The sequence below is a fragment of the Lonchura striata genome, chromosome 2 (assembly GCF_050655825.1).
Source record: "Lonchura striata isolate lonStrDom1 chromosome 2, ASM5065582v1, whole genome shotgun sequence".
NCBI lineage: Eukaryota > Metazoa > Chordata > Aves > Passeriformes > Estrildidae > Lonchura > Lonchura striata.
This window is the reverse complement of record NC_140704.1, coordinates 2722691-2748179: the sequence shown is the minus strand read 5'-3', so window position 1 is coordinate 2748179 and position 25489 is coordinate 2722691. Positions and strand designations below refer to the sequence as shown.

Below are 25489 nucleotides of genomic sequence, written 5' to 3'. Positions count from 1 at the left end.
TGCAGCAGATCATGATCTACGTTGCAACGTTAAAATGGGTTTTGTGGGGCCTGGGATTTGCATATATGGACATGGTTCAATCCCATCTCTCAATTATCTATTATTTTCTGCCAATAGTTTTAAAGCTGCTTCGGTTCATCAACTTGCTACAGATTAAAAGCTGGAATTTGCCCTTACAGAATTATTCCCAACCTTTCCCCCACCACTATCCCAATTTCAGTTGAGGTCCACTCTTATTTAAAGTTCATGACCACAAAAGGAGGGGAATTTCTCCCTGAGATCCCACTCCTCAAGTTACCAAACTCCTTTGAGGCTGCAGCCCTTGATTTAGGAATCCCTTCTGGAGCTGTCCTGAACAACAGCCAATGGAATTGAGATCCCATAAATTTAGAAATCAGCTTAACTGATGGTATTTTGTATTAATTAATATTATTTAATCCACCAGTATTAATGCTGCTGCTCCAGATACAGGCACAGAGATGTAGTTAAATGAGATTTACCAAGTTTTAGATGTAGACTGGCTCTGAGATTCCCTCCTGCTCATGACCTTCTTGGGATATTTCTGGCTGTGATATAAAAAAATAACTCTCTCTTTAGTTGCCCCTGTTCAGTCTGAATCCTGGTCCTTGAGGCAGTACAGGTAAAACCACTTTATTTTCTGGTTTTTGCAGGGTGAAATGGAAAATGGCTGGAAATTTAACTGAGCTTATCTGCAACTTCTGGGAGGGGAGACAACTTATAAACCACTGCCTCCAAAAGGGAGGAATAATCTTCACAGGAAAAATAATAATAATAATAATAAAGGATAAAAGGTAAGTAACTCTTAACCATCCTTCAGTTGCAATTTTATGTCTAATAAAAATAAAATACATCCACTTAAGCCTCATGTCCAAGTCAAGGGCTGATTTTAGCAATAGTGCAGCCATTGAAGGAAGGCATTTCCCCAAAATATCCATTGCACAACTCCTTCCTGCCCTGAGGACATGGCTGGAGTGGCTTGGAGCTGCTCTGAAATCCTCAGATCAGTGTCCCCCTTCCAGCACATGAAACAATTTTATTATGTATTTCTATATGGTACTTGAGAAGATAAATAAAGATTTTATTGGCTACTTGCCTTCTAGGCTGTGTATGATTGAGAAAATATTGCTTTTTGCAGTAGTTAATCCTCTATTTTATAGGCATTCAGTATAAACCAGGCTCAAAGTATCTAAAAAGACCAAGTCATCAGGACAATTATTTATATTAGAAATATAGAGCTAGAAGGGGATAAAAATATTCATTTTCCTTCTGCTTCATCATACAAGGATTTCCTTGTATGATGTAAAAGTTTTAAAATTGTAAAAGTTTAAAATAAAGCCAGAAGAGATCACGCTAAGCTCTGAGATATTTGATAAATTGGTAGATATTTTCAGGCAGACAGTTTTCAGTTTGGTTTTCCTTTGTTCATTCAGTACTGAGAGTCACACTTGACCTTCCCAAGCTCTTGTGAAATTCTACCAGCATTTGGGGGAATATTTTTCCTGTGTAATATCATAAAACAACTGCCCCAGGCTGTGTCTAACACCAGTGCTGCTACTTTTGGAAAAGAACAAAAGGATTTTTTTGAGGTGATCACTTCACATGGCACAGAATTCCGTGGGATCTGGTGGGCTGGGAATGAACACACTTGCATGGCCAACGAACACAAGCTTGTTATTGGATCATGCAGAAGCAGCAAGGCAAAAAAACCACAAATGTTACCCAAAAAAAAAACCCAAAAAAAACAGCACTTACATGATGATGGTTTTCTTGGGCACTTTAGTCTCTTGTTCAGTGACTACAAAGAGAACAGTATGAACAGCATGGGGTTAAAGAAAGGCAAAAGCTGAAATGATTAAATTATCTTTGCTCAGTTCATCAACATAAACTGGAGTGAAAAATAACCAACTGTACCATCCCATCCATGCTTTCTGTGGTTATTTCCAGCATCATTTTGTGTTTCTGACCAGGAATGAGAATCCAGAATGTTCTCTGAACATTTAACTTTGAAATTAAATATTTTGTGGAGAACAATTTGGCAAAAACTTGTTTGGCATTTTTGTTTGGTAGGGCAAAGCTAGAAAACAAGATCCTTATTTAATTTTTCTTTATCCTATAATAAGGTAGTGATGGTGTCAGGAACCTGAAAATCCCTCAATCTGGTAAATCCTGGAGAGCTGAAATTCCTTAAACTGTGATTGCACTTCCTAGAAAAAAGAACTCCCCCAAACACTGAATTGTGGCCAGACTTTTGTGGACTGGATGCAAAATCTAAGCTAATAAATATGAAAACTAATATCATTATCACCAGTAGAGTAAATCAGCATCAAAAAAACCCAAACCCAAATCCTAGGAAATTCAGGAGAGCCCTGTGTCTGCTCCATCTCTTTTTTTCTGCTCTAATTTGCAATTTTTCCTGACCCTTCTCCCATAACAAACTGGAAGCTGTTGATGCATATCGAGATCAAAAGTTATGATTTCATGGTGTTGCAAATATTCCTTAAAATGGACATCTCTAAAAGGTAGAAAGATATTGTTTGAAGAACTAACTGAGATTTTCAGCAGGTTTCCCATCCTTTCCACTGGAATAAAATTAAGACACTCTTTGAACAACACTGCTTTGAACACACTGAACTGCTGAACCTATTTGAGATCTAGGAAAAAAAAAATACCATCAGCAAGCCCATCAGTTTATTTATTAAACTAGGAAAATATCTAAAAAAACCCCAAAATTTAATCTCCAGCAGTTGGTTTTCAATTTTCCAGCCAGCCTATAATAAATAAGGTCTGGTAATTTTCAGTCAGTGCAATTTAAGTGAACTGTTTCTTAAAAATATCTACAAAATCACAAACAGTTCTTGCCCAGAGAACTTGGAGTGTCTGTATTATTTGTTTAATAACTGGTGATTCAATGTTGCCCCCAAATTGCATTGACTGAAAATTAAAAATACATTTACAATATTAAATGGAATACTTTAACCTAATTTTCCTTCCACTTCACTTCCAAGGGATCTTCCCTGCCTCGGGTAAAAAACACAAATTTGACCATAATGAAAAAGAATTTTGTGTAAATATTGATGTTAATTTCTGACCTAGAGCTCATGTTTCTTTTGCAGAGCTTTGTCTTATTTATGCCTGTAAAAATCTGGAATCATTTCCCAGAGATTCAAAGGAGAAACTGCAGAACTGGGTGAGTAGAAACAAAATCTGTTTGGAGATTTGAGTTTACACTAACTGGGTAAGTAAACAGCAAAATTATTTTCAAATATTTAGCCCTGGACACAATTACAATAAACCCATTTACCTATCCTTAATTAATATTTTTTTAAAAAAATAACTCAGATTTTGTTTTAAATGTGGAATTATAATAATACAATGATGGCAGTTGAACTGAGTGCTCAAAAAATTTACCACACTCAGAGATTTTCACTGAATTTTTAAATCACTATTCTGCAATTTTCAAATAACTTTTAGAAATCTCATTAAATAATACTATGAGATTAATCCATATACAGCAAGTATATGAGTAAAAATACTGAAGTTCTGATGGAACTGTTTTAATTAATTGGATTAGACACCTGGTAATAGGTGTTTTCTACAATTATTTCAGCAACAAGTGTATTTGGATGAGAATTAAGTAATATAAACTAAATAGTTGAATAAATTTAATTAAATCTCACAATGTCTGTAAGAAAAAGTCTCTTTATTTGGATGAGAATTAAGTAATATAAACTAAATAGTTGAATAAATTTAATAAAATCTCACAATGTCTGTAAGAAAAAGTCTCTTTAGTGGTTGCTCTGTTCATGTCTGTTCTTGGAGTCCTCCCAAATGACACCAACTGTGATAGTTCTATTTGTAGTGGATGTCAAAGAGATTCAATATTCAAAAGTTCAGCAGGCTTGGGATGAGAAAGCTGAAAATGGCATTTAATAAAATGTTTATGTGCTGTCCGAGGTGTGAGGGAGGATTTGAGCAATCCTGTATTGAAGGATAGAACCACATGAAAGTAGGATGAGAGAATTTGGGTTTCTTTTCTTTCTTTTTGGTTTTCTTTTCTTTTTTTTTTTTTTTTTTTGGTATTTGGTTTTGGTTTTTGTCGTTGTTTGTTTGGTTTTTTTTTCTCTGTAGTTTTTCCCCGAGAGGAAAATATCCTGCATCCATTTTTAGCACCGGATTTATCATTTCAACTTTTCAAGAGCATTTTAGGCAAACAGCTTTGCAAAGCAGGAGCCCCTGATAAGCAGGTTAAAAGCTGTAAGCATTAGGGACAGCCCGTGCTTTTATAGGACCAGACATCTCTTTGGTTAATAGATTAAAACATTGGCTTACAAGTGATGGAACACTGAGGATAAGTAAGTTCTCCTTGCTCTGGATGGATAGAAGGTTATTTGTGGCCTTTATTGCATTTTTTTAGGTCTCTTTTCTCCACTCACAGAAGATTAAACCTATTTTTGCTGCTCAGTTCACACTGCTGACGTGAACCAGAGGGGCACTGCTCTGTTTTCACCTCCTTCTGCTACACTTTGGAGACCAATCTGCAAAAACCTGGCAAGAACTGCTAAAACTAATCCTAAAATGAGCAATTCATGCAGCAATTCCTTGAGGTTGGAAAAGACCCTTAAGATTGTTGAATCCAACTGCTCAGCGAGCACTGCCACCTTAAACCCTGTCCCCAAGTGCCACATCCACAGGTATCTGAAACCCCTACAGGGCTGGTGGCTCAACTCATGAATATAAAATTTTTAAAATTATATAAATGGGATCTCTGTCAAAAATACCCCACCAAAACCTGAACAAACAAACAAAAACCCCCAAGCCCAAACAACCAAAAGGCTCCACGCCTGCAGTGACTGACATGGCTGCAAAGGCAGATGGGGCTCTCCTGAATTTTTACTGGAAACCCTGTGGCCTGGACAAAAATGAGACTAAAACATGGTGATAAGAGAATAAAAATAACGAAGTAAATACCCTAATCATCACCCTAATCAGGGAACATCCCACAGGGGGCAAACTCCTGTGCCCTATTTCTTCAGTAACACTAAGAGACCTGATGCTAATCTGTGTTTTAAATCCTGCTGTAAGAACTTTGTTTTTTGCTGATTTTTAACAAGGTGGCTGCCCCAAGGCAACTGAAGAACCTGCCCAAGGCTCTGCATGAAATCTAAGGCAAAGCTGTGAAGGAATTATTGTTCCCTGGCTGTAGCTGCTTTGGGAATTTTTATTTATGGTTTTGTCTCCACTGCTGTACCTGACTCCTCCCCTTGTATTGCCTGTCTTGTTCTAAGTCCTGACCTGCCCACCCATATGGAAATGCAACACCTCTCCAAGGCACTGGGCTTTGCTTTTCTTGACAAATAATCAAGTTAGTGAGCCTGGATGGAAAAATCACACCAGAACATGCCAGAGCACATCAGCCCAGGTGTGCCGTGTGCAGGTTAAGCAGCAAAGTACAAAGCAGACACAGTCAACTGAAAGTCAAAGAGAAGGATCTTCTTTCAGCTACACTTTTTTTAAAGTGTCTCAAATTCTTCCAATATCTACAGAAAGAGGATTTTTTTTAACCAGCCCTTCATTGACTTCAGTGCAGCGACCAGGTGTGGCTGAAGGCAGATCTCAGCTCACAAGGGATCCTTTAGTCCAGTGGTTTCCATCCTTTTTGGATTTGGTCCACCCAAGGGACCTGCAAACTCCCATAATGTGAATTTAAACCAAAGAATTTTGGTTTTGGTACCCAGGGTCCTGTTACTGGATCATGCAGAGGCAGTGGAGTGTGGACCATCAGCAGCTGCAGGTCAGGGGCTCATGAACCACTGGACTAATGGTATCCCAAACCATGGGTTTGGTTCAGCAGAATAAACAGTACAGAAAGGCAGGAGGATAAAAACTAAAAGAGTTGCCCCTTGGGTGCCTCGTGAGACCCAGACAATGGTCATTTCACAGGAACAGAGATAAATCAGGTAAAACTCAGACCCAGGGTGCAGGTGAGCCAGGAAGCAGACACGGTATCTATTTCCTGTTGTGAGAGCAGTAATGTTGTCCTCTTGGTGAAGTTACAAGTAATCCCATTTTCACAAATAGGAAGGGTTGTGAGGATGGAAAGAGCCTTCATGAGATCCACCTGTCCTCCAGTTCTTTGCCAGATGAACCTGATTTTTCCCCAGGCAGATCAAGGCTGGTTATTGATTCTCAAGAAAACGAGTTCCCTCCTCAGTCAAGTGCATTATGTCAAATTCATCCCTGGTGCCATTCTGCTCACAACAATCCTCTTCCTCCATGGATGAGCCTATTTTCTCCACTGGCCTCAAGCAGATCTCCCTCTGTTTCTCCCTGGAGGTGACTCAGGGATCTATTTTCTTCCCTATTACCGAGTTCAAGCAATTGCACATCACAGAACAAACTTATTTCATGACATTTCTGAAGCTTCCAGGCAAACTCCAGTTATATTTCTGAAACCAAGCTCACAATTTTTTTTGTTTGTTTATGATTACAGGAATAACAGCAGATGAGAAATTTGGAGCTGAACATCCACACTTGCAACCCCCAGAGCTGAAAAAGATCCTAACATTTTATACAACTCTTGTTTGCTTTTATAACATCTGCCTGAAAGGAACTTCATCAAAATACACAACCTTGACAGAGATTTATTTGTGTTCATCTACATCCTGCACATAACTTATTTTTCTCTCTTTGGGGCATAGAAAAGACAAAGAATTCAAGTACTTGAAGGTTTATATAGCTGAAAAAATTCTAGTGTTTCTACACTTACACCATCCTCCCTGTAATGCTTTTTGATAGGACTCTGGGAAAGAACTAAAAGGAAAACATGTTTAAAATGAAGTCAAGAAAGCTCAATGATCAGGATCCTAATCTTAATAATTTATTTTGGATGAATCCTCTTAATGTAATAATACAACAGTTGTGTCTACAGAGGGCTGGCCCAAAGGTCCAGCCTGACCAGAGTCCTGTCTCAAACAGGGCCAACAGCAGAGGATTGTAGAAAATGATGAAAAAATATGAGTAGAAGATCATTTATCCCTGAATACTTTTCCAGACTCCAGCAGCTTCACAAGTCAGAACATTGCCTCTTAGTGGATGTTGATAATGTCAATTATGCCCTTTCAAACACGCACTTGAACTCCTGTTATTATCACAAAACGGTGTGGAAACACCAAGTTAAAGAAAGAAGGTCCTAGAGCTGCTGGCAAAACTCTGGCTTTTGTTGGCCATGCCTCCACCAACCACATCTGGGAGAGGCCTTTGAAACCAAGATTTGCTGGCATGGAAAGGCCTGTGCCTATCCCAGTCCCTCCAAATCTGTCCCTTTCCTGTTCAAGGTGGTCCTTTGGCTGTGTCACCTCCTGAGCTGCCACTGGGAGCTGCTCAGGAGAGACAGGACAAGTCCACACTCAGCCACATTAGGACATTTCAAGGTGTGCAAAGAACCAATTCCCTTTCCAGGAAATGCTCCCAAGGGAGATGTAGCTATGGATTTATAAACTGGGCTGTGATGGGTTTACAGCAAGCAGTAACACACTCTGTGTGGAATCCCTGGGATAGGCAGTAATCCCTGGAACTTTAGGCAGTAATGACTAAAAGTTGTGCAGAAAGATATGTTTTTGGATGGGTATAAAATCAATTCTTATTGCCCTAGAAATCCAGGTGAAAATGGCAGGAAAAAAAAGGAGCTAGGACTATCCCTGGACAGTCCTAAATAATGGATGAACTAATCATTGCTGAGGACACAGTGCTGTCAGTTCTGCTTTCCCAGTCATTCCCCATGTCCTTCAGTGGTATTTCAGGAACAATCCCAACACGCCTCCACCTTTACTCAGTGGCCCTGTAACATTTCTGCCAGGCTGACACACATTTCCAAGTATTCCAACAATATACAACATTTCTTTTTTCCACTATTGGTGACGTGACAAACCCTTCATTTGCTCCTCCTTTTTCATATAATGCATTCACGAGCATTATATGAAGTTGATTTGCCAAGCTTGGAAATCAACAGATGGTGATGGGCACAGAGCCAAGCTGCTCTCTGCCCATGCACATCTCCAGAAGACGTACAGATACATGGACACCAACAACCAACATGGATAAGGTGGCAAAAAATACCAGAATCTTGTTGTTTTTAGGGCAACTGGCTGGCGCACGCACGGAGCTGGGCAAGGGTCGTACCTTCAATGGTGATGGCTTGGTCTCCTCTCCTCTCCTGGGTCAGGGCTGCAGCGCTGTGGTGGTAAAGCTCTGCTCCACTTTTGGCAGACCCTAATCTGTTCATCAGCTGGAGAGAACGGTGCAGTGCCAAGTGAAACACAGGACGGGTTTATTTTGGCGTGATAAAACCCTGCCTGTGCTAGCCTGGAAAATTCAGTGGGTGAAGGTGTAGGCCCAGTGCCAAGCTGGAGTTTGAAGGGACGCTCTGCTGCTCGATGGAGTTCGTGGTCTTTTACCAAAAATTATTCACACAGACAAGTTACAGCACATCTGCAAACTTAATTATTTGGTGTTTGCTCTGCAGCCTGGGACTTGCTCCTGGGGTAACTCTGTCTCTACCAACAGGCCCAGATTCCTGCTGTACACACACTTAGGTGGCCCTTAAATAGGATTTTTTTTTTTTTTTTTTTTTTTGTTTATCATCCAATAATTACTGAGTTTTACTCAACAAAGGGAATACTGGACCTTAGGATCTTGGTCAAATGCAAGGTAGGTCGATTTTGCTAAAATTCCAGTAAAATTCTTTAAAGTATATCAAACTTCCTAAATATTTCTGTGAACTAAACCATTTATCATGGAGCAGCTGACCCATGCTAACTTCCTAAACCAAGACTAATTTCTTTTATTGCCAAGCCCTCAAAACTTATTACTGTTTTATTACAATGAATGCATAGACTATGATTAATTTTCATAAAATTTCTTAACTTTTTAAAAAGTTATCAGATACTTTCATGCTTGGTAAAAAAATCAGGAATTTTATTCCTTTATCCTTCTATTTAAACCTAATTTCTTTATTTTGGATCTGGAGGGTCTCTTAGGCATAATTTAAAGACAGTCCAGAAACAAAATATCACATCAGAATGGTCACAAATTTTGTAAGAGTTTCCTCTAGAGATCTGGATCTGATTTTAGGCTCCAGAACAAGCTCCATCAATTCCTACCTGTACCAACAACCTGTCAGATGAGAATATTCTGAAGCTTTTGGACATTCACAATCCAGATCTAGCTCAGCCTTTCTATAAAATTCTTACGAGCAATTACTCAGCCACTGGTCTCTCATAGTAAAATGAATTCTCCTGCCTGTATCATTTCAGATGGCAGATATTTAAATCTCTCTGAACTTACCTCACATTCATAGTGCCCCATATCTTCGTTGGAAGGGTTCTTGACCACCAGGACTGCGATGCCACTCCGTGGTTCACTGAAAGTTTGGTATTTACTGGTGTCCTTCAGCAGCACCCCATCCTTGTACCATCTGAATGGGAAAACATGGAGTATAAGCCAGGAAAAATAATGCAGTATCAAGAGGTCCCCAAGATCACTGATCCATCCATAAAACAGCTATGGAGTTGATCCTTGGACAGACATTTGGATCCTGGAAGGGAGAGCTGCAGGTGGGTAGATCACACCTGGGTATGGAACTGCACACGTTTATGAGATTCTTCCCAAGAGACCTCCTCAGTCAGAGATAGAAAAGGGTTTTAAATTATGACAAGACAAGATTTGCCGAGCTTTTTGTCTGAATACCTGATAAAATCAAGTCAGGTGTAAGGCAGGGAGGATAAACAACAATAAAATGTTTTCTAGGGCTTTATATTGGACTGAGTCCTCCTCAGGGTCTATCTGTAGATATTTCTTTTCAAGTTCTAGCTATAATTAATTGCTGAGAACCTCAGGAATGTCTGGACCATGAAGAGCCAACATTGGGATGGGGTTAAGATGGAAGACACAGTAAAGAAAGGGTCATAAACTCAAAATTACTTTTCTGACTATGCAAAAGGGGAAAGCAGGATTTGCTCCCATGTGAGCTGCAGGACTGACCTGATCTGAGGCCGGGGTGCTCCTTCCACAGTGCAGGTGAACTGGACATCTTCACCCTCGACAAGATAAGCATTTCTGACCTTGTTCACAAACCGTGGCGGCACTGCAAAAAGCAAAGGTAAACGTGACTGGTAGCTGGAAATATGAACAGATAGGAAGGGCATGTCCCTGACCAGGTAATTCTCACTGGGTATAAAGGATACTAAAGACCAAATTTTTCGAGCTAAAAAAAGTTGCCTGCACCCGTATGTATTTGGTTTTTTTTTAATATATTATCCAGTCTATGTTGTATAGAAATTAAATTAACAGGTCCAGGGAGGAGATTCTGCCCCTCTGCTCTGCTCCTGTGGGATCCCACCTGCAGTGCTCTGTCCAGCTGTGAGGTCTCCAAAATAAAATGGACATGTAGCGGCTGCAGTGAGTTCCAGTCCTCTGGAATGCATTAATATTTGTAACATCATAGAATCATAGAATCATTTAGGTTGAAAAAGACCTCTGGGGTCATGGAGTCCAACCATTAACACTGCTAAGGCCAACAGAAAACCATGTCCCCAGATGCCACATCTAAATGTTTTCCGAGCTCTTCCAGGGATGATGATTCCACCAGTTCCTTGAGAAGTTTGTTCTGGTGGTTGACAATGCTTTTGGTGAGGAAATTTTCCCTAATCTCCAATCTAAACCTCCCCTGGCCCAGCCTGAGGCCGTTCCCTCTCCTGTCCCTGTTCCCTGGAGCACAGCCCGACCCCCCGGCTATCCCCTCCTGTCAGGAACTGTGCAGAGCCACAAAGTCCCTCCTGAGCCTCCTTTGCTTCAGGCTGAGCTCCCACAGCTCCCTTCTTGTCCTCCAGCCCCTTCCCCAGCTCCATTCCTTTCCCTGGCCATGCTCCAGCCCCTCAGTGTCCTTCTGCTCATGGTGATCTCAAACCTGACCCCAAGCCTGGAGGTGCCTCAGCAGTGCCAGCACAGGGGACAGTCACTGCCCTGGACCTGCTGGTCACACCATGGCTGGTACAAGTTTAAAATACTTAAAATACTTAAAATACTGCATCTGTGCAGGGCTTTACCTTGAACAAGGATCTTTCCCAAGGTACTGGCATTCCCAGCAGGACTGGAAGCAAAGCACATGTACTGCCCTGTGTCAGCCCCTGTCAGGTTGTCCAAGATCAGTGTGCAGGAACCATCAGGATCTTCTATTATAATGTGGTGGGGATCCACCTCCACGGGCTTTCCATCTGAAAGAGAAATTATTTCTTTTAAATTAGCTTACTAAGAGCTTCCTCCTTAGGAATTTCACCCAGGGCTGAGAGCTGTATTATTGCAGCTGGTGTTGGTAGTTGAGAAATCAGCTCTTCATCCAGCTTTCCATAAAACATCATCCAGGCCAAAGTACTGTTAAAGGACCTCACACATCACCACTCCTCATTAAAAAGTGAAATTATCCCAGAATACATTCTGTACAGTCGTAATTCTGCTTTTCCAGTCAAAGGAACACACCCAAAATGCCCAAAAACTCTAGACTCAAGTATCTTTAGGGGATCAGCTCTTTGGTTACCTGATACCTTAGGTTTTAAGTTTTTCTGTTCTGATTTGGTGTGCAGATTTTAGCTTTATATTAAGTGTTATTGGTATCTTCTCACAGGGTTGTGAAGACAAACCAATCCTGTTCTAGCTGGAGACTCAAGGACAACATCTTCAAACTTCAGGCCCAAATCATAAACAACGTGAAAAGAGGAGGGTGGGCAAGTGAGCAAGGAGAATGAAACTTCATAATTTGACGTTATTAATCGGACAGTTAACTCCTATATGCAAATGGACTAAAATTTAAAAAATGTGAGATCTCATGGCCAAGCCCTCTTTTGCTTCCATCTTGGAGCCATCCGGGCACTGACAGGGTGTGGCCTTTGAAGGCACCTCAATAAATTTCCACTTTATTCCCCTTAAGTCTGTCTAGCCTCCATCCCAGCTCCTTAAGGCATCAACCCACTGCCCAATTATCACGGCAATATGGACAGGGAGCACATTTGGAGGGTGCACTTCATGCCCTGCTGCTCGTACCTTTGTACCAGCTGATGGATGGCTTGGGAGCTCCTGTCACCTTGCAGGCCAGCTTGACTGTCTCTCCCAGCTCAGCTGTGCAGTCTGCCAGTTCTTCCTCAAAGTCTGGAGGGACTGAAATAGCAGAGGAAGCATATTAGTCTGGAGGAAGGGGCTCTGTCCATGGCATGGCTCCTGCTAAGTGAGATAAGAATAATTTTTGCACATCTGTGAGGTTCAGAATGGAAAAACTGTACAGGAAATTTTAGCAGCTCAAGACTTAATAGGTGACATGCTCTCCTTTCTTGTCTGAGACTAAATTCAGTCTGTAACAAGCTTGTTGTTGGCTATAAAGTTAGACCATATGGAAAAAAGGGGATTTGTTGCTGATCTGGAATTGTTTTAGACCAAGACTTTAATAAGCGCATCCATGTTTCTGACACCACACAGCTGTCACCGTTAAGGCAATTCCTCAAATAAAATAAAAATCTAATATCCCTCCTGATAGATTTTGTGGATCAAAAATTGGTGGAATTTTAAATGACACTGAGAATAACGAAGCCATAATGACCAGACAAAATTCCAAAGCAAACCCAGGTGCAAAGATAGAGCAATGCAAGCCAGGAGTCGAGTAAAGGGTCTGGAACCCAGTGAAGTCACAGGGTCTTTCTTACTGGGGTGTGTGGGACTCCGGATCAGGCTACAACCCCAACTCTCCCTGCCTTTACTCCAGGAGAGGAGTTTCAGCCCTCAGGTTATCTTCTAGGCCTCTTCTGGACTCACTGCAGCAGCTCCATGTCCATTTTATTTTGGAGACCCCACAACTGGACAGAACACTGCAGGTGGGATCCCACAAGAGCAGAGCAGAGGGGAAGAATCCCCTCCCTGGACCTGCTCATTTAATGACTATAAAAAGTTTCTCTCCCTCTTTTAGAATTTCCTGAATCTGATGCCTCAGGTTTAGATTTTATATTTTCAGGTTCTGTGCTGCTTTAGTGTGTGGGTCTGAGCTTCATACCAGGGGATGCTGAGCTCTGTGCACAGAGCAGGGAGACAAAACAATTCCTGCTCCAGCTGGGCACCAAGGACAAATGATCCAAACCTCAGCCCAGCAGCACAAACAGCGTGGGCTGGAGAGAGAAAAACAAGCAGGATGGGACTGCCTGGGCTGGAGCTGGAATGGGACAATGAACTCCAAGGTGCCAATGGAGCAGAACTGATCCCAGGGAGAGCCCCGGGAGCGCTCGTGCATTTTGGGACCATTTTGGGTCATCTTGGGTTCATTTTGGGACCATTTTGGGTCATTTGGGTGCAGCCCTGGCTGGGCTCTGGTGCTGCCCAAGGTGGATCCATGGGGGAGATCCTTTAATAAATCCCTGCATTATTCTTTAGCTCTGTCTGGTCTCTGTTCTAGGTCAGCCTGCACAAGGCATCAAACCAAGGAGACCATCTAAGAGAAAATCAGAGGGTTGTCTTCTGCCACACTTACTCCAGATGGGCTCGCTGATCCTCTGCTGGATGCCCAAGATCTCCTTCACCCAGGAGTTCTTGATGTTCACGGTTCGTGCCTGCAGCAGGTACTTGCGCACCAAGTCCTCCCGCTCGTGCCAGATCTCGAAGGCCCGGTCATCCCCTTCCACCAGGTCGTTCACGTCTATGTTGTTCAGCTGAGTGACAGAAGAGGCAAGAAAGTCACCACAAATCCTCTGCTTTTTGGGAATTCCCAACAGCAAAAAGGGGTAATTTGCACCTTCTTCAAAGATTTTTCAGATCGCGTGACCAATGCAAGCTGGCTTTGGTTGAAGAGCAATCAGTGCTACTGTGAGAGTTATTTTCCCTGCTATATTTGACTTTCTGGTTACCAAACCAACATTTTCCTGGGATTAGATTTCCAGGAAAACTATGTCCAGCATTAAAAGTTGTCCCAAGGGTGGAACACACTGTCCCTGAAGGGTTGGACCCAGGCAACATGGAAAAAAAGAGAGCAGGCAGTCTCTGGACAAAGCATGGGAATGTTTCCATTTTATTTTTCTTGTAAAATAAAATCTGACTATGAATATTGATGAGAACAGAGATGAGGACATTCAGAAAGTCCTGGATGGGCTTGGTCAAGAACTCAATGAGTTTTTTGGTTGGTTGGCTGGTTTTTATTGGAGTTGAGCATCTCCTGCCTTGTGAAAACTCTTTCCTCAATTTCTGGCAGTTTTAACCCTGAATGTCTGAATATGAGTGGGTCAAATCCTCTGAATTTTTCCATTTCTGAACAGGAATTGGTGTCAGGAAAGGACATAACCAGCAGAGAGAACCTGATGGAATTCAGCAAATAAGATTCCATCTAATTTATTCCCAATATTACAGACTGCCAGAACCAGAGATTTACAAATGCAAGAAAATATTGTAGGCAGCAAAATCCACATAAATATAATATATTTATGCTGTTAATTAAATGAGGGAACAGAAATAAATAAATGCTTTTACTTGTAACTTCCTTCCTGCATGGTAAAACTCCACCCTGATGGTTTCTGACATGTTCCTGAGAGGTTTAAAATAGATATTTTGGGATAAATGTAGATTCTACTTATGCTTCAAAGACTTTTTGAGGCAAAGAAATAGCTCAGAAGGATGAGAAGAATATTCAAGCTGGATATAAAAGCAAAGCTCTAATTGACAGAGAAATGCTTTATGTGAGGATAAACTGATCAGACCTTCATGATGTTCTTGAAGATGTAGCTGTAGGTGTCGGTCTTTGTGTCTCGCTTTGGTTTGCAGATCACAATATAATTTTTGAAGAGGAAAACATGTCTTTTGTGTCCTTTCCATGCCATTCGAGCTCCTGGAGCTCCTTCCCACACAATGAAGTGGCCCTGATAGGAAAAAGAAAGAAGAGCACATAGTGACACATCTGGAATAATTACCACAGTTATGTCTCACCATCATTTTTCAGTGCCCAGATAACAAATGTCTCCTGTTGCATCATCCCGTGATGTATCTCTGGTTTATTAAAGCACAGCAGATTGTTTCTGGTGCTAAAGGTGACTCATCAGACACAGGCACAGCCAGTGGTTGTCATTACATTGACATTTAAATGGAATTATTTGGTGCCAGATAAATAGACAGCCCTTGTTAGGTAGAAACAGTCTTGAAAATATTAAAGAAAAATTGTATTTTGTGTGTTATACAGACACTTTATATGATGATTCAGTCACCTTCACCAGAGCAGGACATTCATTTCACATAGCTTCAGACACAGACAGCTCAATTAGTGACATGGCTTTCCCCTGGCATTTCTAGGGAGAAGTAAACACTCGAGGGATGTGACTGGACACTTTTTGGATGCCTAAATGTGGAGAGGTGAATGCCCACCACAGTATCACTGTAATTTAGCCCTGCAACCCCACTCAGAAATACACCATGATTCCCATGGAAAACACTGGATACAGACAGAATAAATTACTTGCCTGGTAGAACAGAGTAAATCTATACAGAAACAAGAATTTGACTGAGGTGTTGGAATTCCTAAAGTGTCCTAACAGCTGGATCACCTAAAAAGCCACACACCTGGTTCATGGGATAAACCTGGGGGAGCACATGGGTCTGTTGATGCCAGTAACTCCAGGAGCTGCCCCGTGCTGCTTCCCAATAATGAGTTAAAACCCTTTTAGATCATGTAGGGGCCCAGAACAATTTTATTCCTGTTTGATGAGCAGGTCACAAAGGCAAATAACTGCATTATGTGTGAATTATTCCATAAGCATCCATGCTCTGATGTTTCAAACCTTAGTGAAGCCAGAACACCCATTTCTGGACAGCAGTAAGTGAAATAAGCAAATTATCTCTTTCAGATATAATTTCTAAAGGATTTTCTTCTAAGAATTAGGGCTCCTTAGGAGCTGGTGAAGGCACACATGGAACCAGCAACCAGGGAAATTCCAGTTACCTGGCGGATGGGCTCTCCAAGGCTTTCCAAGGTCCCTGGATAATTCTCAATGAGTGAGACGTGGAGGTTGTTCTCTGCTCTTCGGGTGAGGGCAGACACAATGGCATAGGCCTGCTCCAGCAAAGTGCAGTTCTGGCTGTTTCTGGCTTTGTTTCGGATTAATTCCTGTAGGTGAGTGAAGAAAATATTAGTGGACAATCAGACAGAAAATAAGCAGTTCCTTCAGAGCCAAAGATTTTCTCAATACCTGCTCTGTCTCTTTCATCTCAGCAACTTTTATTCAAATTTTTCACCACAAACAGCTCAGATAACAAAGTCTTTCTTTCCTACCTATTCTGCAATATTAAAGACTAACCAGTCTGGCTTTTCCTTACATCAGTTGATGACAAGCAAAGATATAGTGAAACAAACACCAGATGTGCTTTGGTGGCTGAAACCCAAAAATTCCAAAGTGATCCTAAATGTACCCATTGCATTTCTCTTCTCCTTACCCTCACAATGGCAGAGAACAAGGAATTCATGTGGCTATGCTGAGTCAACATTAGCTCAATAAAAAGAGAGGTTGGAAAAAATGTGAAATGATATTTTCCCCGTTCTTCCCACATTTGGTCCTGTTCCTCTCTTTCAGCAATGAAAGCATGGAAAATGCCTTTTCTCCTCCAAGAGACCTTTAAAAATGTTGGTGTTTCTGTGCAAGATTGTGTTCAAAAGTAGAACTTTCTTCAAAATCTTCAAGCTGCTCATTTATACAATAATACATAAATATTTTGCCACGATTATTTTCTTCCTCAGTATCCCAGTGCTATTTCCCATTAAAACATTGTTTAAAATGCTGCTCTGAAATGTTTGCTTATGGTCCAAGACAGATGCAAGCCTAAAAGGCAAAATATTTCAAGGTGGCAGAATGGAGCAAAGCTTTTCTGAAAACAAGAATTTCATCTTACTAAATATCAGGATAAAACATAAGGAAAAGAAGTGGTAAGTCATTATCATAGACAAAGAAACTACTTATTTTTATAACATAAATGTTGCTGAGTTTGAAGCAAATTCATACCTGTCATCCATGCAGTCATACATTATATTATACATATATTTTTACATATGTTTAAAGATAGAGTTTACTGAACTTTATGGGGTTGGATTCTGTGAACCTCCACCTGGATTTACATTTACAAAACTATTTAGAGAACACCACCACTGGTGATATTAATATCTTGTTTACTCAAGCAGTTTTCAATTGTAGTTTTATCAGTAGGAAACTAAGAAATAGGAAATAAAAATAAAATCTTTTTTCTTCACAAGCCGCACAGAGCAGAACATAAACCTGTAACAACTCTTTACCTTAATTATTGTCTGGTACTGCTGGATCCTATTTATGGGTTTTTCCAGGTAGTGCTGCAGTGGTGGAATAAGTGGCTGTGAAGGATCCTCATTAGTTAAAAATTCATCTGTGTATCTCTGAAAAAAATACATGGAATAACAAGGAATTGTTGTTATAAAGAGCAGTAGAAAAAATCCTGAGTAGCTGGAGCAGAGAAACAAGATTTGCTTATCTATATTTATGATTTATGTGGTTCTCTTGGTCTTAAATTGTGGTGACCTTTAAATAGTCCCTTAATTACAAGTACATAAACACAGTCACATTCATGTCTGTACAATCTTTATATAATATTAATAAATGTATAATAATATGTAAATATGTCCCCACATTGGCCATACTTGACAGAAAAAGCTAGAAAGTGAACTAAAAATTATTAGTTTCAATAATTTTTAAAATTTAATTAATTTTAAGTTAATAAGGCTTTGCTATTATATTTAGCAAAAGATACTACAAATACTTTTGAGGTTCACACTTATGATTAATAATGACATTTCTTGATGCAGTGAGTTACAGGATGAATTTCCCACATGTGCTTTGGCTCCTGCCTTGTGAGAGTCCAGCACATCCCTCTGGCTGCCCTGGCTGTCTCCAGACCCTGGCAGGGGTCTCAGAGACCCTGGCAAGAAGTCAAAAACACCTGTGGCTTTGATTTTAGCCCATGGAAAAAATTTCCAGCTCTGTATGAAGAATTACAAGCCACAAGGGTTTGAGTAGTGTGGTAGTTGAACTAACACAGGGTGGAAAAGTAGAAATTTTGAGGTTTTAGAATATAATTCAGGGGGTCAAGATGGAGGAATTTGGACGTGTCATAGCCTTCTTTTCCTTCTTCTTGTCCTCCATGTCTTGGTGTGATGGTGACACTTTTCTATTGGTTTAAGGCAGAGACACACTGTTCAACATAGATGATAGATATTGGCACATTATTGTAAACAGACTATACATAACTTTTGATATAAAATGTAAACACCACCCAACATGGCAGAGCAGATTGCCATGGCTTCCTTTCTAGACGGACCTCAGTAGGTCAGAGAAAGAATGTTCTAATAAGGAAAAATAAACAACCCTGAAAACGCAATCAGATGCATTTCAGACTCCTCCTTTGGCTGCACGGGCTAGGAAACAGACTCTTACACTGTTGGGGTCCTGACAAGCTGACACTGACACTGCCTTACCTTGTAGAAATCCTGGACAGCTTTGCTGACAACAATTGATTCTGCCTGGATCCTTCCCACCAGGTACTGGATGTACTTGTTAAACTCTGCTTCGTGCTTGATGAAGCACATGGCCACGTCATCATCAGTGTCACAGCCCTGCAGGCTCCGCAGGAACACACTGTGGGGGCAGGAGCACAGGACAGCTGAGGAGAAGGTGCTGGAATGAGGCTAAAAACACAGCCCAGTAGCCAGACTGTGAATCAGGAGATGTCAGGTGAACACAGGTTAAGGGAAATTGTCCTGGGGTGTAAGATATGGTTTGGCGATATTCCATTTCCCATCTGTCAGAGCTGGGGCAATTCTCTGCTGCCCATGGGGCAGTTTCCTTATCTCCCCTACAGCCAATCCTCCCTCCAGGAGATCTCTGCTGTCCATGGCCACTGAGCGTCCCTGCACGGCTGAGAAAATTCCATCATCCATGGGGAGATGCTGCACCCAGGGGAGGAGCCAAGCATTCCTACCTGGATCCAATCTGACCTGGGAACAGCACAGCAGCCTTTGCCCCCTGCATTCCCAGAGGAGCAGCTTGCTTTCCCCTGCATTCCCAGAGGAGCAGCTTTCTTCCACCTGCATTCCCAGAGGAGCAGCTTCCTTCCCCCTGCATTCCCAGAGGAGCAGCTTTCTTCCCCCTGCATTCCCAGAGGAGCAGCTTCCTTCCCCCTGCATTCCCAGAGGAGCAGCTTTCTTCCCCCTGCATTCCCAGAGGAGCAGCTTTCTTCCCCCTGCATTCCCAGAGGAGCAGCTTTCTTCCCCCTGCATTCCCAGAGGAGCAGCTTTCTTCCACCTGCATTCCCAGAGGAGCAGCTTCCTTCCCCCTGCATTCCCAGAGGAGCAGCTTTCTTCCCCCTGCATTCCCAGAGGAGCAGCTTCCTTCCCACTGCATTCCCAGAGTAGCAGATTTCTTCCCACTGCATTCCCAGAGGAGCAGCTTTATCCCCCTGCATTCCCAGAGGAGCCCAGGCCCATCTCCCCCAGCCCTGGAGCTCCAGAGGAAAACTCCCCCCTTGTGCAGATCCTGCTCCAGCAGAAGCACAGCTGGCACTGCAGGAGGGCTGAGCCACCCTGGGATGGGGCTGCTGCCACCCCCCTGACCTGCAGGGGATCAGTTCCTATTCTAATAGTCCGTGGTTTTTTTTGGTTTTTTTTTTTTTTTTTTTTTTTGTTGTTGTTTGTACTACTGCATTTGTATTTTTAATTTTCCTAAAAAAGAACTGTTGTTCGTATTCCCATATATTTTCCTGAGAGCCCCTTAATTTCAAAAAGCATAATAATTCAGAGGGGGGATTTTGCATTTTCCATTTCAAGGAAGGCTCCTGCTTTCCTCAGCAGACACCTGTCTTTTCAAACCGAAACAGAAATGATGGGGGGGAAAAAAGGGATGTTGCCATATTTGGGTTAAACTGCTCAGTGCCTCTTCACCCAGCACAATGTCATTCCTCTTAGCTGGCATGGCTGTGCAGGGACTTTGGACAAGGGCCTGGAGGACAGGACAAGGAGGATTGGCTTTAAACGGACAGAGGGCTGGGTTAGATGGGATATTAGGAAGGAATTCTTCCTTGTGGCAGTGGTGAGACCCTGGCACAGACTTCCCAGAGAAGCTGTGACTGGAAGTGGCCTGGAATTGTCGAAGGCCAGGTTGGATGGGGCTTGGAGCAACCTGGGATAGTGGAAAATGTCCTGAAATTCATGGATGCTGACATCAGTTTTACATGGATTAATATCTCTATGAAGACACCACTGAAGCGCCTCAAAAAATCTCGCTGCTTTTTAAACATAATTCACTGTTTCTCAGTTAAATTCACTTAAAAGAGTAAGAAATGAGCTGGACACAGGAAGCCTTGAAGCTCTGAAGGGGGTTATGGAAGTCCTAACCCTGTGCTATGATTCAAGCCATGCCATCATTTACCCTCCTGAAAGGAGCATCAATTCCCTTGCACCTCAGCACTGCCAGTGCTCCACATCAGGAACAGTAGTAAGAATAGTAGTGATAATAATAGTAGTAGTAATAATAATTATAATAATGATAATGCTACTCTTTGGTCTCCAAAGAAGGCACTTGGGAATGCCCACCTGGAATGGAAGCGACCAATGTCATCAATATTCCTGAAGATGGTGGATTTCTGACTGGCAACAGCTCCTGGCACACTGGGACAGGTCTCAGTGTACCTAAGGTGATGAGTCTGGAGGAACTGTAAATCTTGAATGTAATCTTCCTCTGAGATCAACAGCTCCTGAATGAGAACACTGAAGTGGAGACAGAGAGGCAGAAAGAAATCACAGAAAAATCATCACAATTGTTCTTGAGAGGCTTTTAGGCTGTAAAGTAGGGATTTATGATCAGAGGAAGCAACTCCTGGGGTGTGTTGAAAGATCCTCTGTGGGGATGGATAGATGCATGTGATGCCTTAAGTTTTAGCTGTCATATTTTTCAGATTCTATACCAATGTACTGCATTGGTATAGATCTCTGGACTTCATATAAAGTGTTAGCAAGTTCTCCTCACAGCTCAGTCACACAAAACAATCCTTTTCCAGCCTGAGAACCAAGGACACTGCTGCAGCTTCAGCCCAAAAAGTACAAACAGCAGGGAATGGAGGAGAGCAAACTGGGAGGATGGGACTGCATCACCTGAAGCTGTAATTGGACAATTAACCCCAATATGGAAATGGATCAAAACTTATAAAAGTGTGAAAACTTGTGACCCGGCATCCATCTTGGGTGGAGCTACAGCTGAGGTCTTGCACTGCCCAAGGTGTATCCTTTGAATGCCTTTTCAATAATTATCTACTTTATTCCTTTAACACTGTCTAGCCTCTCTTCTAGGTAAGCCTCTTAAGGCATCACATGGATGGAGGATGGATGGATGGATGGATGGATGGATGGATGGATGGATGGATGGATGGATGGATGGGGGATGGATGAGGGATGGATGAGGGATGGATGAGGGATGGATGAGGGGATGGATGGATGATGGATGGATGGAGGGATAGAGGAGTGGAGGGATGCCTGGAATTTTCCTAAGCTAAAATCAATCATAAAATACAAGTGGTTCAAAAGGCAGGAAAATTCAAAGGTGCAAATACCAAATGACATGAGCTTACCTTAGCTTCCTTTTGTATTCATCTTCGGAAACAAACTCTCCAGGAAACTCTGGAATTTCTGTTGTTCCCCACTCTGGTGACAACTACAATATTAGGAAAAAAAATTAAAATAGTTCTTGGGAGTGGACTGTGCTTTTCTATATACATACTGAAGAATGTCTCTCAGATGTTCACAGTCTTGTTTAGTCCAACAATTCTAAACCATTGTGACCTTTCTTCTGTATTGGAGAGGTTTTAGGTCTTTTCAACCCAGAAACCCCTGAACAGACCAGAAATATTGTCTAATAAAAACATTAAAAAATATAACCTTGTTCCAGACCCCTTCAACCTTCTCCACCATCAATCCTTGAAAAATGGACAGCTCTAAACTGCAACAGGAACAAGAAATTTTAAATGAGAAATAACCAAACATGATCAATCACCTTTAATTTCTTGTCCAGATAAGCTGGAGACACCCAACCCTGTCGAGAGGGACTCGATTTCGTGGGTTTAGTCCTGACCAGCCATTTCAGAGGATGAGCTGAATCCAGGACTTCCACATATTGTCCTTCCTTCAGGGTGATGGTCTCCTTGTCCGGCGCCACGGGCACGTAGTCAGCAGTGACCATGTAGACATCAAAGATCTGCAGGCATGAAACTACAGTCACTTTGTGCTCTTCATTTCCCTCATGGAGAAGCTCCCAACAAGATTCCTCTGGCCAACTCTATCCAAGGCCACAGAAAATCAAGTTCTGACTTCCTGAAGTTCAGCCATGACAGCAAGAGCTGCCAAGTCATGGGTATGTTTTGACCATGCTGACTTGAACCACTTGTTCAGGATCACAGGGGGAGCATCAGAATTTGATTCTCTGTGCTTTGTATGAGACACAACATTTAACTACCAAATACACCTACAAAATTTAATTACATCACTAAAGAGAATGGAGATCCCTACACCATAGTAGGTTGGTCATTCTAAGTTTAGTTTTCTCCTTGTGTCCAACTTGTCCATAGAGATGTCATACCTCCCCTCTGGAATCCCCATCTTCAGATTCAGAGGAGGATTCCTGAGCAATGGATGAAGGTCTGGATCGTCCATGGCGAGGAGATGCTGAGGGAGTTCTTGACTCATCATCACTTTCTGCACCCGGTACGCGAAGCTTAGCTGAAAAGCAGAGCAACAGCAAAGTGTTTAATAAGTATCCCCAATTTGAACATGAACCAAATCTATCATAATTTTTCTTCTTCCAAGGAACAGCATTCACAGTAATATCTAGTGTGATTTCCTATTGATATTTAGGAGTAAATGAATAATTTGGACGCTTTAATACATGGTGTTGCAGGCCTACTGCATGTATTGCTGCTGCACTGCAAGAATGTTTGTTGGAGAGTTAATGCCTCTATTTTTGCTCCAAGTTAAAGTTTTTCTACAAGATAATCAGGGCAGGCACAAACCAGAATTTTTCATTCAGCTCAACAAATCATTGGATTGCTGCACAGCTGTGCACAGAGTTTTCAGCCTTAATTTGATTTTTAAATTTCACTGTGAGCTAAAACTTCAAGATGTGGGAAGTAGAGAAAACTGGATTGCTTTCTGATTTAGGAATGATGAATATCTGAGGAACTCAAAATACCTAAGATATGCAAAGTACACTTATATTTTTACAATTTACTGTAATAGCTTTTTTCCTAGTTCAAATTCTAGACTGAGATGTGCAGGTTGGATGGACTCCTACTTAAATTTCTTACTTTTAAGCATTGACAAATGTTCATGTACTTATACAGAATGATTGTCTCAAAACCTGCTGCGTAAATTTCACTTATAATTAAACAACACCTAAAAAAAGAGATTGCTTTTTTTTTCCCCTACCATATTTAAACTGTATTTTCCAGATTCCTTACCCTGAGTTATTTTTGCAGATACCATTTCTGAGATACGTGAGGTGAGTTTCTGGAAGAACTCTTCTGAGCCAACATCAGCTAATGAAATAGGGCTTTTGGGCACACCTTCTCTGCCAGCTTCAAGGTCTCCTGGAAAAAGGAGAATTTGTTATTAAGCTGGCAGTGTCATTGAAAATTCATCTCTTTTTGAGTAATAAAAGCTTCTGTGGAAGGAAGGTTTAATTTTCTTCCCTTCTCCTGGTTTTAAAACTGTGCTTGCTCTCAGCTCATCCAAATAATTCACCCTTGAACAGTGAGCAGTCCTGAAAAGTTCCAACATTGCAGACAATTTCACGAAAAGTGGATAAAAATAAGTGGATACATGAAATACATTGACAGGCTCAGCTGTAGATATGGACAGGAAGAAGAGAGAGAAAACAGCTTCTCTTACCTTCAGAGGACTGAATAGTTCTGAAAAAGAAAATAAAGCAGAGTTAAAAATGACAATAGAATGGGCAGTAAGGAGAGCTAAATGAAGAACAAGTCCCCTTTCTCCCGTGCATCCAACTTACCCCAGTGTGGTCATGATGGCTTCTGACACCATCACACGCTCCTGGGTCAGCACTTCAGCCTCTTTCACTGCAAGATTGGGGTTTGTCATTAGAGGACAGAAGGCACAGAATGTCCTTTTTTAGCTATTTAGTACAGGCACATTTTCTGGATGTGGAGCACTGCAGCAGCTCCTGACTGGAGATATATATTCCCAGTCCTGTGATGGCAATGGATTCTCCCTCCTCTCCCTGTTCATGGAAAATATATAATTGCCCCATTTCTCCACACTGCTCAAGTTATGTTCCTGCAGCTAAAAGTGTGGGATGCAAGGCAGCATAACAAAAAAATGAAGTCCTTCACAGCTCTGCCCCAATTCCCAGTATATATTTGTTTTTCCCCTCATCTTATTGTGTTAGGCCTTGGAAAGCTCTACAGAAATCAAATAAGTCTAATACAATCCAAAATACCTCAGCAGAGTGAAGCACACCAAAAAAATTTTTCAAAAGGTGACTTTTCCCAGTTACTTTATGTTGCCTTTATCTCATTTTTTTTTAATTTGTGCTTAATTTGGCTGTTCCTTAGACTTGCCTTCTGTTTATACTGCAAATATGCTACTGTTAATACAAGACAGAATCATAAATCTAAAATATTGTAGAAGAGTGTAACTATTTGCAAGACAAGCAAATAGTTGCTCTTGAGAAAATGCATTTTTCTGGGTGTGATTGGATAATTTCCTTAACAGTTACGCTTGTGGTTTTTGTTTTTTTTCCTTAGCACTGCATAAAAGGGAAATATAGAGAAATTTTTTGTGTTGCAACAAAGATTTACCATCTGCAACTTCCAGGTTGGCAGTGCAGATGGACTGGCCAGCCTTGTTGGTGGCAATGCAGGTGTAAGCTCCACTGTACTTCTTCTTGACATCCAACAGGATCAGGCTGTGGTGCATGTTGGAGCTGGCCAGTTTATACCCAGGAGTGTCTGGTTTGATCCACAGGATGTCTTCCCGAGACTCTTCTTTCATCCAAGTGATTGTTGGTGGTGGATGTCCTAAAGGGAAAATTGGTGCAATGAGCTTTAATCTTCCTGTTTGTGCTCCTTCCTTAAAATTTTGAGCCTTGCTGTTAAAAAATGCTGGTTTGATCCATTTTCTGATACTTTCCCAACAATAAGAGGCATAATATTCAATAAAGGAGGATAAACCATTTTACAGCATGCTCATAAACACATTAAATCTTTCCATAAAACCAAATTTGTCAATCACCATACAATTCATGGTCAACATCCATCATACTACAAAGTGTCACTATCTCCATTTTTACATACAGAAAAATGGAGGTGAGGAAAAATAAGA

The 25489-nt window shown here is 41.4% G+C and overlaps 1 protein-coding gene across 45 annotated transcripts in view; it reads right to left on the bottom strand.

Moving 5' to 3' along the window:
* The window catches only part of OBSCN (obscurin, cytoskeletal calmodulin and titin-interacting RhoGEF), a 178855-nt gene that overhangs the window by 34970 nt on the left and 118396 nt on the right, over window positions 1–25489 (bottom strand). For 43 of the 45 annotated variants that reach the window (XM_085562435.1, XM_085562364.1, XM_031503758.3 and 40 more), the window contains 18 exons: window positions 24967–25185; window positions 24159–24225; window positions 24038–24057; window positions 23608–23736; window positions 22731–22870; window positions 22149–22349; window positions 21727–21809; window positions 20696–20869; window positions 18584–18743; window positions 17372–17488; window positions 16031–16195; window positions 14799–14957; window positions 13583–13760; window positions 12115–12228; window positions 11124–11291; window positions 10060–10162; window positions 9364–9493; window positions 8200–8305 (listed from right to left, as the gene is read on the bottom strand). In XM_085562435.1, the coding sequence (XP_085418561.1) occupies window positions 8200–8305; window positions 9364–9493; window positions 10060–10162; window positions 11124–11291; window positions 12115–12228; window positions 13583–13760; window positions 14799–14957; window positions 16031–16195; window positions 17372–17488; window positions 18584–18743; window positions 20696–20869; window positions 21727–21809; window positions 22149–22349; window positions 22731–22870; window positions 23608–23736; window positions 24038–24057; window positions 24159–24225; window positions 24967–25185 (2433 nt within the window). Of the gene's footprint in view, window positions 1–1773; window positions 1817–8199; window positions 8306–9363; window positions 9494–10059; window positions 10163–11123; window positions 11292–12114; window positions 12229–13582; window positions 13761–14798; window positions 14958–16030; window positions 16196–17371; window positions 17489–18583; window positions 18744–20695; window positions 20870–21726; window positions 21810–22148; window positions 22350–22730; window positions 22871–23607; window positions 23737–24037; window positions 24058–24158; window positions 24226–24966; window positions 25186–25489 lie in introns of all 45 variants that reach the window. The other 2 variants (XM_085562588.1, XM_085562595.1) reach the window with 1 other exon arrangement.